Raw genomic sequence first — 12482 nt, forward strand, 5'->3', positions numbered from 1 at the left:
ATCCCTTCAGTCCTGGGCCTTCACATGCCACTGAGGTTGCACCTTCACCAATGGCTGTCACAGTGCCAGGTCTCAGCTGCTCTCCATGACTCCCTTCATGCCTTCAAAACCAGCACCACCTAAATAACTCTTACACATCACCAAGTCTGGCTGCAAACATGAGATACAACCTTAGCTGCTCCTGGAACACAGCTTCTCTGTGCTCCAAGAACACTTCCCAGATTTGACCTCAGCGATTCCAGTCTCTTCTTAATCACTGCTAATTTCTTAGCTCCATCTGGCCAGCGTCAAATTGTCCCAGTAATGCAAAGGTTTCACTACAATGGTGAGATTCTCTTGTTAACTGTGACTGACAGCTGACTGGAATGACACCATCTCAATCCAAGATAGCTAATGGTCCTAACAGAGTCTTTAAATTTCCCTCTGCAACTTCACAAGCCAGGCCTTTTTTACAGTCCACAGAGGCTTTTTTTTTTCTTTTAAATATTTATTTAATGTTTGAGTGCTCTATGTGCATGTACACCTGCAGGCCAGATCGTATTATATGATGGTTGTGAGCCACCATGTGGTTGCTGAGAATTGAACTCTGGAACTCTGGAAGAGCAAACAGTACTCTTAACCTCTGAGCCATCTCTCCAGCCCCAGCTCTCAATATTTTTATCTTCCAAGCTCCTAAAGAACATCCCATTGAGATCTCAACACTCAATGGCTTTGCTAGCCCAAAGTTCTAAAGTCCTTCCATAATCCTCCTCAAAACATGGTCAAGACTGTCTCAGCCAATACTCCATTACACTGGTACCAACTTCTCTTAGTTATGGTTTCTACTGCTGTGACAAAGCACCACAAAAATGCAAGTTGAGGAGAAAACGGTTTATTCAGCTTAAACTTCCACATAGCTGCTTCATCACCAAAGGAAGTCAGGACAGGAACTCAAACAGGGCAGGAACCTGGAGGCAGGAGCTAACATGGAGGGGTGTTGTTCACTGGCTCGCTTTCTTATAGAACCCAGGCCAACCACCCTAGGGATGGCACCATCCACAATGGGCTGGGCCCTCCCCTAGTGAGCACTAATTGAGAAAATGCTTTCCAGCTGAATCTCATTGAAGCATTTCCTCTACAGAGGCTCCTTTCTGATGATTCTTAGCTTATGTCAAGTTGACATACAACCAGCCAGTAAAAATGCTGACCCATGATGGCAACTTGTTCCTGGTTCCCAGAGTGTGTCCAGAGTAGACTTCAACTCCAGTGACCTTTAAATCAGCCCAGATCAGCTTCCTAGGGCTGCTTGTGGTGCGCTACTCCACGCTTAGATCAACTCAAACATTACCATACAGTCCTGTAATTCAGTTGGCCTGTAGAAGCTAGGACATGTAAGAAACTAATCAGGTGCTCACCAGAATGAGACGCTCTGCTCTCTGGTCTGTTAACTGTTAACAACTCTTAACTCTCTTAGCAATTGTTAACTCTGTTAATAACAGCTTTAGCCAGTGAGATCCATTTTTTGGATTTCTGAATTACAGGACTCATCATAAAAACCTACGCACATTAGGGATACCTGAGGACCTACAGGGCTCCAAAAGCCACAGAGGCCATGGCATGATGCTTCCCTTAGCATTTGTTTTAGGCCTAAATCCCTTCACAATTTGTTAATGGTCTTAAGTTCACAACTTTCCTTCCCCAGCACCTGTTATACCCAAAGTTAGGCTCAATTCTTACAAAGAGGGGAAAGACTTATAAGGACCCAACCACCTCCCAGAAGGTATCCAGTTAATGTTTGTGGGGTTGGGGTAGGAATAATACTCCACAGTGCTGTAGCCACTCTAAGTTGCTGTTGCTCAAGTAAATAGCCCCACCATAGTCATACAAGCAACACGAATGAAATGCAGTAATCTACCAAAAAAAAAAAAAAAAGTTTTGTTAGGAAAAATGAGTTTGTTAAGAGGGGCGAAGATGAGAGAGTAATGGGGTAGGGAAATATAATCAAAGAACATTATATGTGTATGTAAAGAATCAAGTTTTTAAAAATTTGCAGAGTCATTTGCCTGACATTAATGCAAAATCGGATCATTCTTGTTTTGTTTGTTGAGACAAAAGTTTCTCTGTGCCCTGGCTGTACTGCAACTCTCTCTGTAGACCAGGCTGGCCTCAAACTCATGGAGATCCACCTGCCTCTGCCTCCCAAGTGCTAGGACTAAAGGCGTGTGGCACTGTGCCCAGAAGCAAACCATTCTTTAGTGGGAAAGATGGAGCATAGGAAGTGGCTCTTTATGCATAAAACCTTCTCTGCAAAAGCTCGTGAGTGTCCAAGGACTCAGATGAGGGACTGAGCACAAGGCCAGCAGCTGGGGAGCACATTGATCTTCAGTGGTACAAATTTCTGTTGTGTAGGAAATAAAGCTGAAAACTGCTTTCAGTTACTATAAAAATACTTGAGATAAACCAACTTTCAAGGAAGAAAGTTTATTTAGCTTCTAGTGTGGAGGTTCCAGGCTATCAGTGAGCAGACCCATTAGCTGTCCTTGTGCCTGTGGTAAAGCAGGGCATCATGAAAGGAAAGATATAAGGGGATGAGTTCTTCACTTGATAGCAGCCAAAAGGCCAAGAGGAAGGCGTGTCCCAACTGCCCCTTCAAGGGCACACTAGTGACCCAATTTCCTCCTACAAAGTCCCTCCTAAAAGTTCTATCATCTCCAAAGGAGCCAGCCATAGGGGCTGGGGAGCCAGCTTTCAACAAATGACCTTTGGAAGGACGTTAAACATCACAGTACCACAATGCTCAACTGTAACTTGCCCTTGGTCTTCCCCCAGACTCTGGAAGTAGAGGTGACCAACCCTACCCTTCTCCCACAATCAGACTTTTTTGTTTTGTTTTGTTTTTCAAAAACAGGGTTTCACCGTGTAGCCTTGGCTGTCCTGAACTCACTCTGTAGACCAGACTGGCCTTGAACTTATAAAGATCCATCTGCCTCTGCCTCTCAAGTGCTGGGATTAAAGGCCTGGACTACCATCACCTGGCTTTCATAATCACCCAGGTGCTGCCTCCCATCCAAAAAGGTGGGAAGCATGTAGCTGATTATGAGACCAAGAAAAAACTTGTGGTCTAAAAGCACTGCGCACCATGCTTCAGCTTCCAGCAGCCCAGGAGCTCACGTCAGTTTGAACAGAAAGCTGAGTTGCCTGGCCCCGGGATTCACACAATCTTCACGGTCTTCAGCATATCAGACAGGACATAGGTGTCATCCCAACCCTGCCCAGGCTTCCTCAGGGTCCGCTCCAAAGCCTGGGCCATTTCCAGGAGCTCTGGGGTAGCAAGTTTCTGTTCTAGATGCAGCTGACAAAACAGGATCTCATTCACCTCGCCTTCAATTCGCCGGACATACAGGAGAGGGAAGGCTTCCTTGAGTCCAGCCAGCACTGAGTCCTTTAGCCCCAAGTCCCGGCACACAAGGTTAAGGATGAAGACACCTGCAGAGTGGGAAGGGAAGAGGAGACTGAGCATGCATCTGGAGACATGCATCAAGGAGAATACAAAGTCCTGTAACAGCGAGGTGGGTGAATGAAGAAAGCCAATAGATCTCACAGAGATACAGCACACAGAAGCATGAGGATTGTGAATATGTGAAGTGTAAGAAAACTACAGCTTTATTTTTTGATGTTTTCCACAATAGTCTCATATTTTAATATTCTCCAGGCCTAAGAAATCTTTTCATAAAAATGTAATACCTTCCATAAAAGACAAATTTATCAATTCCACAAGGATATTATATCCTTGGCACACACACCACATGAGTATTTACTATCCAGTGAGAAAGCCAAGGCTATCCTGAACTTCTGGCAATCAAAGTTCTAATCAACTCAGTACACCAGAGGCCTTTAAAAATGCCAAAAGTCGAAGAGCACTGGTGGCTCTTAATCCCAGCACTTGGGAGGCAGAGGCAGGCGGATTTCTGAGTTTGAGGCCAGCCTGGTCTACAGAGTGAGTTCCGGGATAGCCAGGGCTAAAAACACCAAAAGTCTAGAGGGTTGAGGACACAGGTTTCAAGTGACAAAGAACTGGAGCTCTAGCTCTGTCACCTTTTGAGTCATTCAACCTAAGTTCCCTCGTCTGGAAGTGGGCTCCTGTGAATACTAAGTAACACAAAGCCAACTTCAGGGTATCTGGAGGCCATTCCAGTGTAGCCAGTCACCAAGCTGCTTCAGGGTGAACTACTACAATCACCATGTGAACGAGCTGTGGCAGAATCTGCAAAAGCTGAACATGTGCGTGAGCCCTGAGCTGCTCCAGCCCTAGGTGGCGACCTAAGACACCTGCAAACACGGTTACCGAGCAGCACATTTTAGACTACAACTGGCAGTACTATTTGTATCACCCCAAACAGTGGTGCTGGACAAATGAACTCTAGCATAATCACATGGTCCCAGTAGCAATAAAAATGGACAATACAGACACTACGGTTGAATCTCACAAAGGTCAGGGTGAGTGAAAGGGAGCAGATGCTTTCAGAATATAATACATATGGCTCTACCTACATCAGGGACGTAAACTAAGCTGTGGTGACAGCTAGTTTAAGACTAACCCTTTAGAAAGGAAGAGTTACTGAGGAGACGAGGAGGTAGACTCCCAGAATGCTGGAAACGTCTGTGTTTGGTGCTGGTAGATAGTCAGTTTGGGGAAACTAAGCAAACCACACATTTAAATGCAATTTTTATTAAAGAATAGTCCGTGTTTTATTTTTTAATTATGTGTATGCATGTATGTGGGGAAAGTGCATGCTGTTAGTGCAGGCGCCTGGCATCCAGAAGAGGGCCTCAAGTCGTCGCAGCTGGAATTAGAGGCAGTTGATGTGGGCGCCAGGAACCTGAGTCCTCTGCGATAGCAGAAATGCTTTTAAGTCTGCACTAATTCTCCAGCCCAAATAGTGTCCCTCCCTCCCTTCCAACCTCTGGTGTTTCTTACCTTCATGAGACAGGATGCTTTTGACCTTCTGCAGGAACTGTTGGTCCACAAACGCTGGGGGAGGACAACTCATCCCCAGCGTTGGATCCTTACTGTCTACATCAAACATTATCACATCATAGTGAGGTCGGGCTGGGAAAGAGAAGAAAGTGAGCCCTTGTCTTTGAAGGCTAAGATGACATCATTTACTTTTCTATACACACCTCGCACTGCAACCTGTTGTGAGCAGCTAAGTCTGAAAGATGACCCGAGTACTCTGCCTACTGAAGACATGAACGTCATGGTTTAGACCAGTCTTTCTCATCAAAGTTCAAACTATCCTACGGTACAGATGAGCATTCCTCTGAATCTAGAAGTGTGTTCCAGAGACAGATATTAACAGGCTCATTCCAACATGAATGATATACGTTATGCTTGTGGTTTTTAATGCTGGAAGAAATTCCTATCACTTTGGGAAGTTTCTACATACTTGGAGAATGTGAACTGCATACCCAGCCATGTCAAAACCCCAGGGTGGTGCAGGAAGACATGAGCTGAGAAGCCTGTTTCTTTTACCAGCTCACTAGGTAAATCTTAAAGTATAATCAAAACTGAGACCCAGTGACCTAGCTAAAGCAGCTGACTAGACCTTTAGGGGCCAACCAAGCATACAAGAATTGTAAGCAGCATCATAGGATCCTACAGATGAAGTGGTTGAAGGAGCAAGAGACCTATGAAATCTAGCACTTTACAGAAAAGTAATGTGTACTTCATCCTAGGTCTAAGATACAAAGTAAGGAAACACTGCATTAGCATTTCACAACCTCACACGGCTGACATTTGGTCCAAAGTGGCAGTAACCTTCCCTCCAATTTGTGACAACCAAAACGATCTTGGCAGACCTTACCAAATGCCCCTGAGGCTGAAGTCACTGATTTGTGCAAATGCAGTTTTACTCTATTTCTGACTTCACCTACAGCTGAATGATTTTTTTTTTTTTAAAAGAAAAAAATCTCAACATATGCCCTATCTTTTCTCCCTTTTCTTCTAACCAGCTATGGACTCCAGCTTCCTTGGATTGGCAGAAAGTGACAAGGTTACAAGGTAAAAAGGGGGGACTGATGGTCTATTTTACTGGGTGCCACACCCCAGCAAAACCAAATCCATAGCTAAATGGGCACACAGATGAAGGGCTAACGGAATGTGGATTCCCCTTCCACCCCACCCCCAACTGGAGATGAACTCGAGAGACCCCTGCAGGCCTGGCAACCTTGGACTACCATCCCCTAACTAACACTCCTCCAAATGCTCTTAGCAGTACCTTCTTCTCCTGCCAGGCTGGTAATGTAGTCAAGGCCGTCTGCAATGTGAACCTTCATGCGGTCGCTCTGTGAGAAGCCAAACCACTGTGTGGCCACTTCCAACATGGAGGGGTCAATCTCAACAGCATCGATACGGGACTTCGGGAAATGATCATGAATGAAGAGGGGAAGGCTACCCCCACCCAAGCCCACCACCAACAATGCCAGTGGAGTCTCTGTAATAAAAGAAAAGAATTTCATCTTGTGATTTGGTTATGGAAAAGTTCTGTTCAGGGAGAACAAAAAAGGGAGTTAAGATTGTTGTTCTGCCCAGTGATAGACCTAAGGGTCTAGCCTCTCTGTCTCTTCCTAGAAACTGAGAAGTCTCCAGACATTTGACCTTTCCAGCCTGGCTTCATTTTGACCACATCAGGACAATGAAGCATGTGCTATGCTGTGGTCCCTTACAAACTCCAATGTCGTTGGCTGACACACTACCAAGAGTTACTTGAGAGTTACTGGAGATAACCCCATCCTAGAAAATGAGGCACAATCTTATGCAGTCATAAAACACTATGAACGCAACATCCCTCACCTAGCTCTTAACTCAAAGGGCCATAACTACCTTTTCAGACACCCCAACAAAGTAAAAATGATCCACTCTAGTTCTTTAAAGCACAGAAAATAAACACCCAAATCCAAGCCCTAAGCACACAGAACCACAGTAACATAAGAATACTAAAGAAAGAAAATAAACAAGCCACTAAAAAGGACTAGACCCCAAGATTAAATAAGGCCCAGTTAGGGAATTCAGGTGAACACACCTGTGAGCAAACACATCAAGCCTCTTATTAATGATAAAGTTATCATTTTAACTATAATTAAGATTTATATTTTCAGCCAGATGGTGCTGGTGCACACCTTTAAAGCCCAGTACTTGGGAGGCAAAGGCAGTCGGATCTCTGTGAGTTCAAGTCTAGCCTAGATGTCCTGGAACAGAGTGAGTTACACGCTGTGGAACAGGTTACACAGAGAAACCCTGTCTCAAAAAACAAAACAAAACAAAACAAACAAACAAAAGAATTATATTTTGTTCTCAAATAAGGCACTATCGAAAAGCCATATATTATCCAATGCCATTGGAAATGAGATAACTGTACCATCCAGTTAGCAAGATTATATACACATGTGAAAATTTACAAGTAACTTAAAATTTTATGGGTAAGTTAAAATCTGAAAGCTTCACATACCTTAATGAATATATTTTATACTTTTATTTTAAAGCAAAATAAACAGAAAAAACAAAACTTATACCCCAACACAGGCGGCTATTTCAAAATGGCAAGCTGTCTGAGGCAAGTCACCTCCAAGCTCATTAGTGGGGACCGTGGCCGAGCTGAGGGAGGATGGGAACGATGGCATGACAGTCTGTGGTGACAGCTTAAGCTGCATAGCAGCATGCCCACTTCTGCAGGCTCACAGGCTCTGACTGGAAGGCAGGAGTGTCTTACCTAGGAGCAGCTGTGGGTTTCTCAGCAGGGCAAGGCCAGCAATCATGGCTTTGTGGTGTTCACAACAGAGGTAACTCTTATCGATGGACTGCCCCGGGGCAGGCGGGAAGTCCTCAGAAATAGCAGCTCGCTGTTTCTTCTTGTCCTTTTTCCGTTTCTTCTGGGCTAAACGAGAGAGTCACATTGCTGAAGTCCCATGCTTCTAAGGCTAGTCCTTGGAAATCAAGGGATACTAGCAACAGGGTGCTGCACTAGCTTTAAACAGACTGAAAGAGCCAATTCTAAAGTAAGCAGATTGGTTGACATCATACAGACAGCCTGAACTTGGGTACTGAGGAAATATTTATCATAGAAACTGGCAAGTTCTAAAAATCAGACCCTCCCCCACAAAGACACAGCTATTTTAACATTCACCATACACCATTGCATACCAAGTGGCCAGAAAAGGTACACAGCCAAGGCACATTTAAAAACCTGGAATGATTAATTAAAGAACCTTCCCTCTGAGGCTGTTAAGACCAGTGACAGGAGGGAAGTTGGCTCATTACTCTTCTACAGAACTGAAAAGTCACTATGACCTCCTCCACACCAATTACCACACCAACACTTTTCACTCTTAGTGCCTCTCAGAACTGCTTCCACTTCTTTGCCTGTGGAAAAACTGAGCATCTCCGGTATTCAATAAAGTACTCAGTTATTAGGTGGTGCAGGGGAGACATGAACTTAGGACTGCTTGTCTCCTGTGTCTCTCATCTTCCTACTATCTCCTGGAGAGCATATTACACCATCCCATCAAAAAGGAAATCACTAAAGGTTTGTCCATCTTGGCGATTTTCTCAAAGACCCAGCTCTTGGTTTCTTGATTCTTTGTATTGTTCTCTTTGTTGCCAATTGATTGATTTCAGCCCTGAGTTTGATTATTTCCTCACAACTACTCCTCTGGGATGTGTTTGCTTGTTTTTTTCTAGAACTTTCAGATACTTTTGATTCATAGTGTGAGAACTCTCCAGTGTCTTTAAGAGGGCACTTAGTGTGCTATGAACTTTCCTCTTAGCACTGCTTTCACTAGTTTGGGTATGCTGTGCCTTCATTTTCACTGAATTCTAGAAAGTCTTTAATGTCTGTATTTGTTCCCTGACGCAGTGATCATTGAGTAGGGAGTTGTTCAGTTTCCATGAGTGTGTAGGCTTTGTGTTGTTGATGAAGTCCAGCTTTAATCCATGGAGGTCTGATAAGATGCAAGGGGCTATTTCAATCTTCTTGTATCTGTTGTGGTTTGTTTTGTGACCAATTATATGGTCAGTTTTAGAGAAGGTTCTGTTTAGTGCTAAGAAGAAGGTATACTCTTGTGTGTTTGGAAGAAATGTACTATAGACAGCTGTTAGGTCCATTTGAACCATAACTATTGTTAGTTTCGTTATTTCTCTGTTTAGTTTCTGTCTCAACGACCTGTCCATCGGTGAGAGTGGGGTTTTGAAGTCTCCCACTATTAGCATGTAGGGTTCAATGTGTGACAATGCCAGGCAGTGGTGGCACACGCTTTAACTTCCAACACTCAGGAGGTAGAGGCAGAAGAGTCTCTGATCAGGTTCGAGGCCAGCCTGGTCTACACAGTGAATCCATGGACAGCCAGGACTACACAGAAGAAAAGCCAGCCTCAAAAACCAAAAACACAAAAACCAAAACCCCAGAATCTTGATAACATGAAAAACCATGAAACTCAAACTGAAAAGAGCAAATTTTCTCTTCAGCAATCTGACTGAGGTGCGGGACAAGATTATCATAGGCTGCAGCCAGAATCACCAAGTGAGAGGTGTGAGCCCACTGCATATAAAATGCTCTAAAGGAAACCATTCTAACAGTACCAGACAAGGGTCAATGTGTGACCTCAGAGTCTGAATTCTCCCTCCCACTTCTTCTAGCCTTGCTTTGAGGACAGCGTGGTCAAACAAAAGCAGTGACTGGGAATCAAGGCATCCAACTTCAGATTTCTCTAGGACCAAAATGAAGTTAGACTTGAGGAGGACAGGAACATTAACTTTTTAATCTAAAGAAATTTTTTTAGGCAAATCTCATTCTGTGGACCTGTCTAGGCTGGAAACTACTTTGTAGGCCAAGCTGGCCTGCAATGATCCTCTGCCTTCTGAATACTGGGATCAATGCAATATACCACCAAGTCCAGCCTTAGTTTACTCTAAATGTATGATTTTAAACTGGTCACTAGATAGATAGGTAGGCAGGCAGACAGACAAACTGACAATGATAAATACAAACATACAAACATGGCCAAGGAACAGTGGTAGGTAAAACAAACTAGTGATTTCTCCATTGGTGAGACATGTATGTAACATCTTAGACATACTTAAGAGTGATCCTCAGTGACTAAGAACACTGGCTGCTCTTATAAAGGAACAGAGTTCAGGTCCCACCACCCACACCAGCAGCTCATAGCTGCCTGCTAACTCTAGCTCCAGAAGACCTAACGCTTTCTTTGGGTCTCCACAGGCACCTGTATTACATGCATGCAAGTGTGCACATGTGTGCACACACGGCGACACACACTTTTTTTTTTTTACTTAAAAATAAAATAAACCATAAAAAAAGAAAATGAGTGTACCTGAGGGAGGCCTGGATCTCACTGACCAACACTGTAAACATTAGACAGCTGTGGCCACATTCACTAAAATATAAATAAATTCAAACTCAAGCCAGTGTGGTGGCTTATGCCTGTAATCCCAGCTTAGGAGACAGGGGCAGGACTGCTGAAAGGTCAACAACCTAAAGAGTACCACTGCCTTAAAAATAAAATACACAAGCAAGTCACACCCGTCACTCCAGCCACGTTCTATGTGCTCTGCAGCCATTTCTAATTCTGGGTTCCCGTCCTGGGAGCTCAGAAAGTCAGCAGCATCTCCACAGCACACAGGTCCCCCAAGCAGGGCTGGGCTGGGCTGGACGGCAGCTAAGGCGCCCACCTCTGAATCCCCTGGAAGCAGCCCAGTGAGGGCACACTGTGGAGGAGGGCAGGGCTGCGTGCAACCTTCACGTTTCTGGCTCATCTTACAGGGGCACAAAGGGACGTAGGCGGAACAGCTTATGAAACAGATTCCCTTCAACCTGAGGCACTAAAGCCATTATCACGCTTACTCAGGCTTTACCACTCCTATTCTTTATCATTTCAGAGCGAGGTGCTGCTCAAGACCTGAACAAGCACCTCTATTTGCTTCTCTCCACTAGTACCCTGCCCAAATGACGGGAAAGGAGAACCCAAGAGCCCTGGGCCTCCAGTCACAGATCTAGGTCTGTCCCCCATCTTGGCTGAGCTCTCAGTTCTTTTGAACACTAAATCGAGAGGCCATCCACCTCTGGTTGGGTTCCCCAACCACACCTGGGACACCTCACCTCTGTGAGACATATCCTTCAGCAGCCTGGCTTCCGACTGCACCACGTTCCTGTTGCTGAGGAAGATGAGCCGCCGAAAGTACCGCCTACCTTCCCCTTGCACATCCTCAATAACATAGTCACCACTCAAGGCACTGTGGGCTTGGTGCTGAACGGTCCGGACCCCAATGTCCCCGCCCACAGACAGGAAGGGCACCTAGAGGAGGAGACAGAGATGTGGCAAAAACATCAGCTCAATTATCAAGCATGGGATGTTATCCCACCCTGCTTTGGTACGAGCATGAGGACTTGGTTCTACTCTTGCCCTTCTGGGCCTTTCAATAGAGCTCGAGGGGCTTGCTCCACTTTAGAAACTGGGATGAACACATAGAGATCCCCTAGCCACTAGAGACCTGCACCTGGTGCTGCCTATCAGTAAGGACATGGATTCCCCACAGCCTAGGACAATAACGAATGAGAGAGAACCATCGGGAAGGATCTGTAATGTGTGAGAAGGAATCTGGACAAGAACAGAAATAACAGCTCGGGGGAGACAACCACCCCTCCTCTCCCCAACTCGGTCTCATCTGTGGCCCATGTACCCACATCTCAGGATAGGAGTATATCCCCTGAACTCGTTCCCTCCCATCCTTCCTTCTGTCTCTTAAGGACCTTGTCGGTATATTTTCCAACTGTCAGTAACTCCTGCCCTCGCAGAGAGAGTGATGAGAGAAGCTCTCCAGAGAACCTAGGCCTTCCTGAGATGAACCTCTCTAAATGATAACAATCGCAGAATCCCACAAAAAAACTGAGCCATGGTCAGCCCAGGTCAGCCCAGTGGGCAGGACCACAGGCTAGGAACCCAAGTAGATCCACTGCTATCATGCTGACCCTCTGGAGCCCTGGCTTCCCTAGAGTCCAGTTCTTACAACAGACCTGTCAATTTCCTGTGGTGACAGATGTCAACTGGTAAAGCCACTTCTTAGTATAACTCTGCTTCCTTTCCAGCAATGCTAACATCCTAAAGTGAGCTGGTTGGGATCTCTCCCTTTTATATCCTCCCATGATACTTCTGAGACAAAAAACAACCAGGAAGTCCATTTAATGTGGGGAGGAGGGACTGGAAAGATGGCTCAGTGGTTAAGAGCACAGGCTGCTCTTCTAGAAATCCTGGGCTCAGATCCCAGTACCCACATGATGGCAAGTCACAACTGTCTATTACTGTAGTCTCATGGGATCTGATCTGGTATGCAGATATATACACAGAAGAAAGACCCATATACATAAAATAAATAATCTTTTCTTGAAAAAATGTAAAATATATATATATATATATATATATATATATATAAG

At 44.9% G+C, this 12482-nt stretch overlaps 1 protein-coding gene across 1 annotated transcript in view; it reads right to left on the bottom strand.

The window, feature by feature from the left end:
• Nucleotides 1–860: 860 nt before the first annotated feature.
• Nucleotides 861–12482, bottom strand: part of Eef1aknmt (eEF1A lysine and N-terminal methyltransferase) — a 16472-nt gene continuing 4850 nt past the window's right edge. Inside the window, exons 4-8 of the mRNA XM_031387237.1 lie at nucleotides 11151–11346; nucleotides 7749–7913; nucleotides 6258–6473; nucleotides 4958–5089; nucleotides 861–3465 (exon numbers count right to left, since the gene is read on the bottom strand). Of these exons, the coding sequence (XP_031243097.1) occupies nucleotides 3191–3465; nucleotides 4958–5089; nucleotides 6258–6473; nucleotides 7749–7913; nucleotides 11151–11346 (984 nt within the window). The 3' untranslated portion in view covers nucleotides 861–3190. The remainder of the gene's footprint in view (nucleotides 3466–4957; nucleotides 5090–6257; nucleotides 6474–7748; nucleotides 7914–11150; nucleotides 11347–12482) is intronic.

Source organism: Mastomys coucha, unplaced genomic scaffold (assembly GCF_008632895.1).
Source record: "Mastomys coucha isolate ucsf_1 unplaced genomic scaffold, UCSF_Mcou_1 pScaffold1, whole genome shotgun sequence".
Taxonomy (NCBI): domain Eukaryota; kingdom Metazoa; phylum Chordata; class Mammalia; order Rodentia; family Muridae; genus Mastomys; species Mastomys coucha.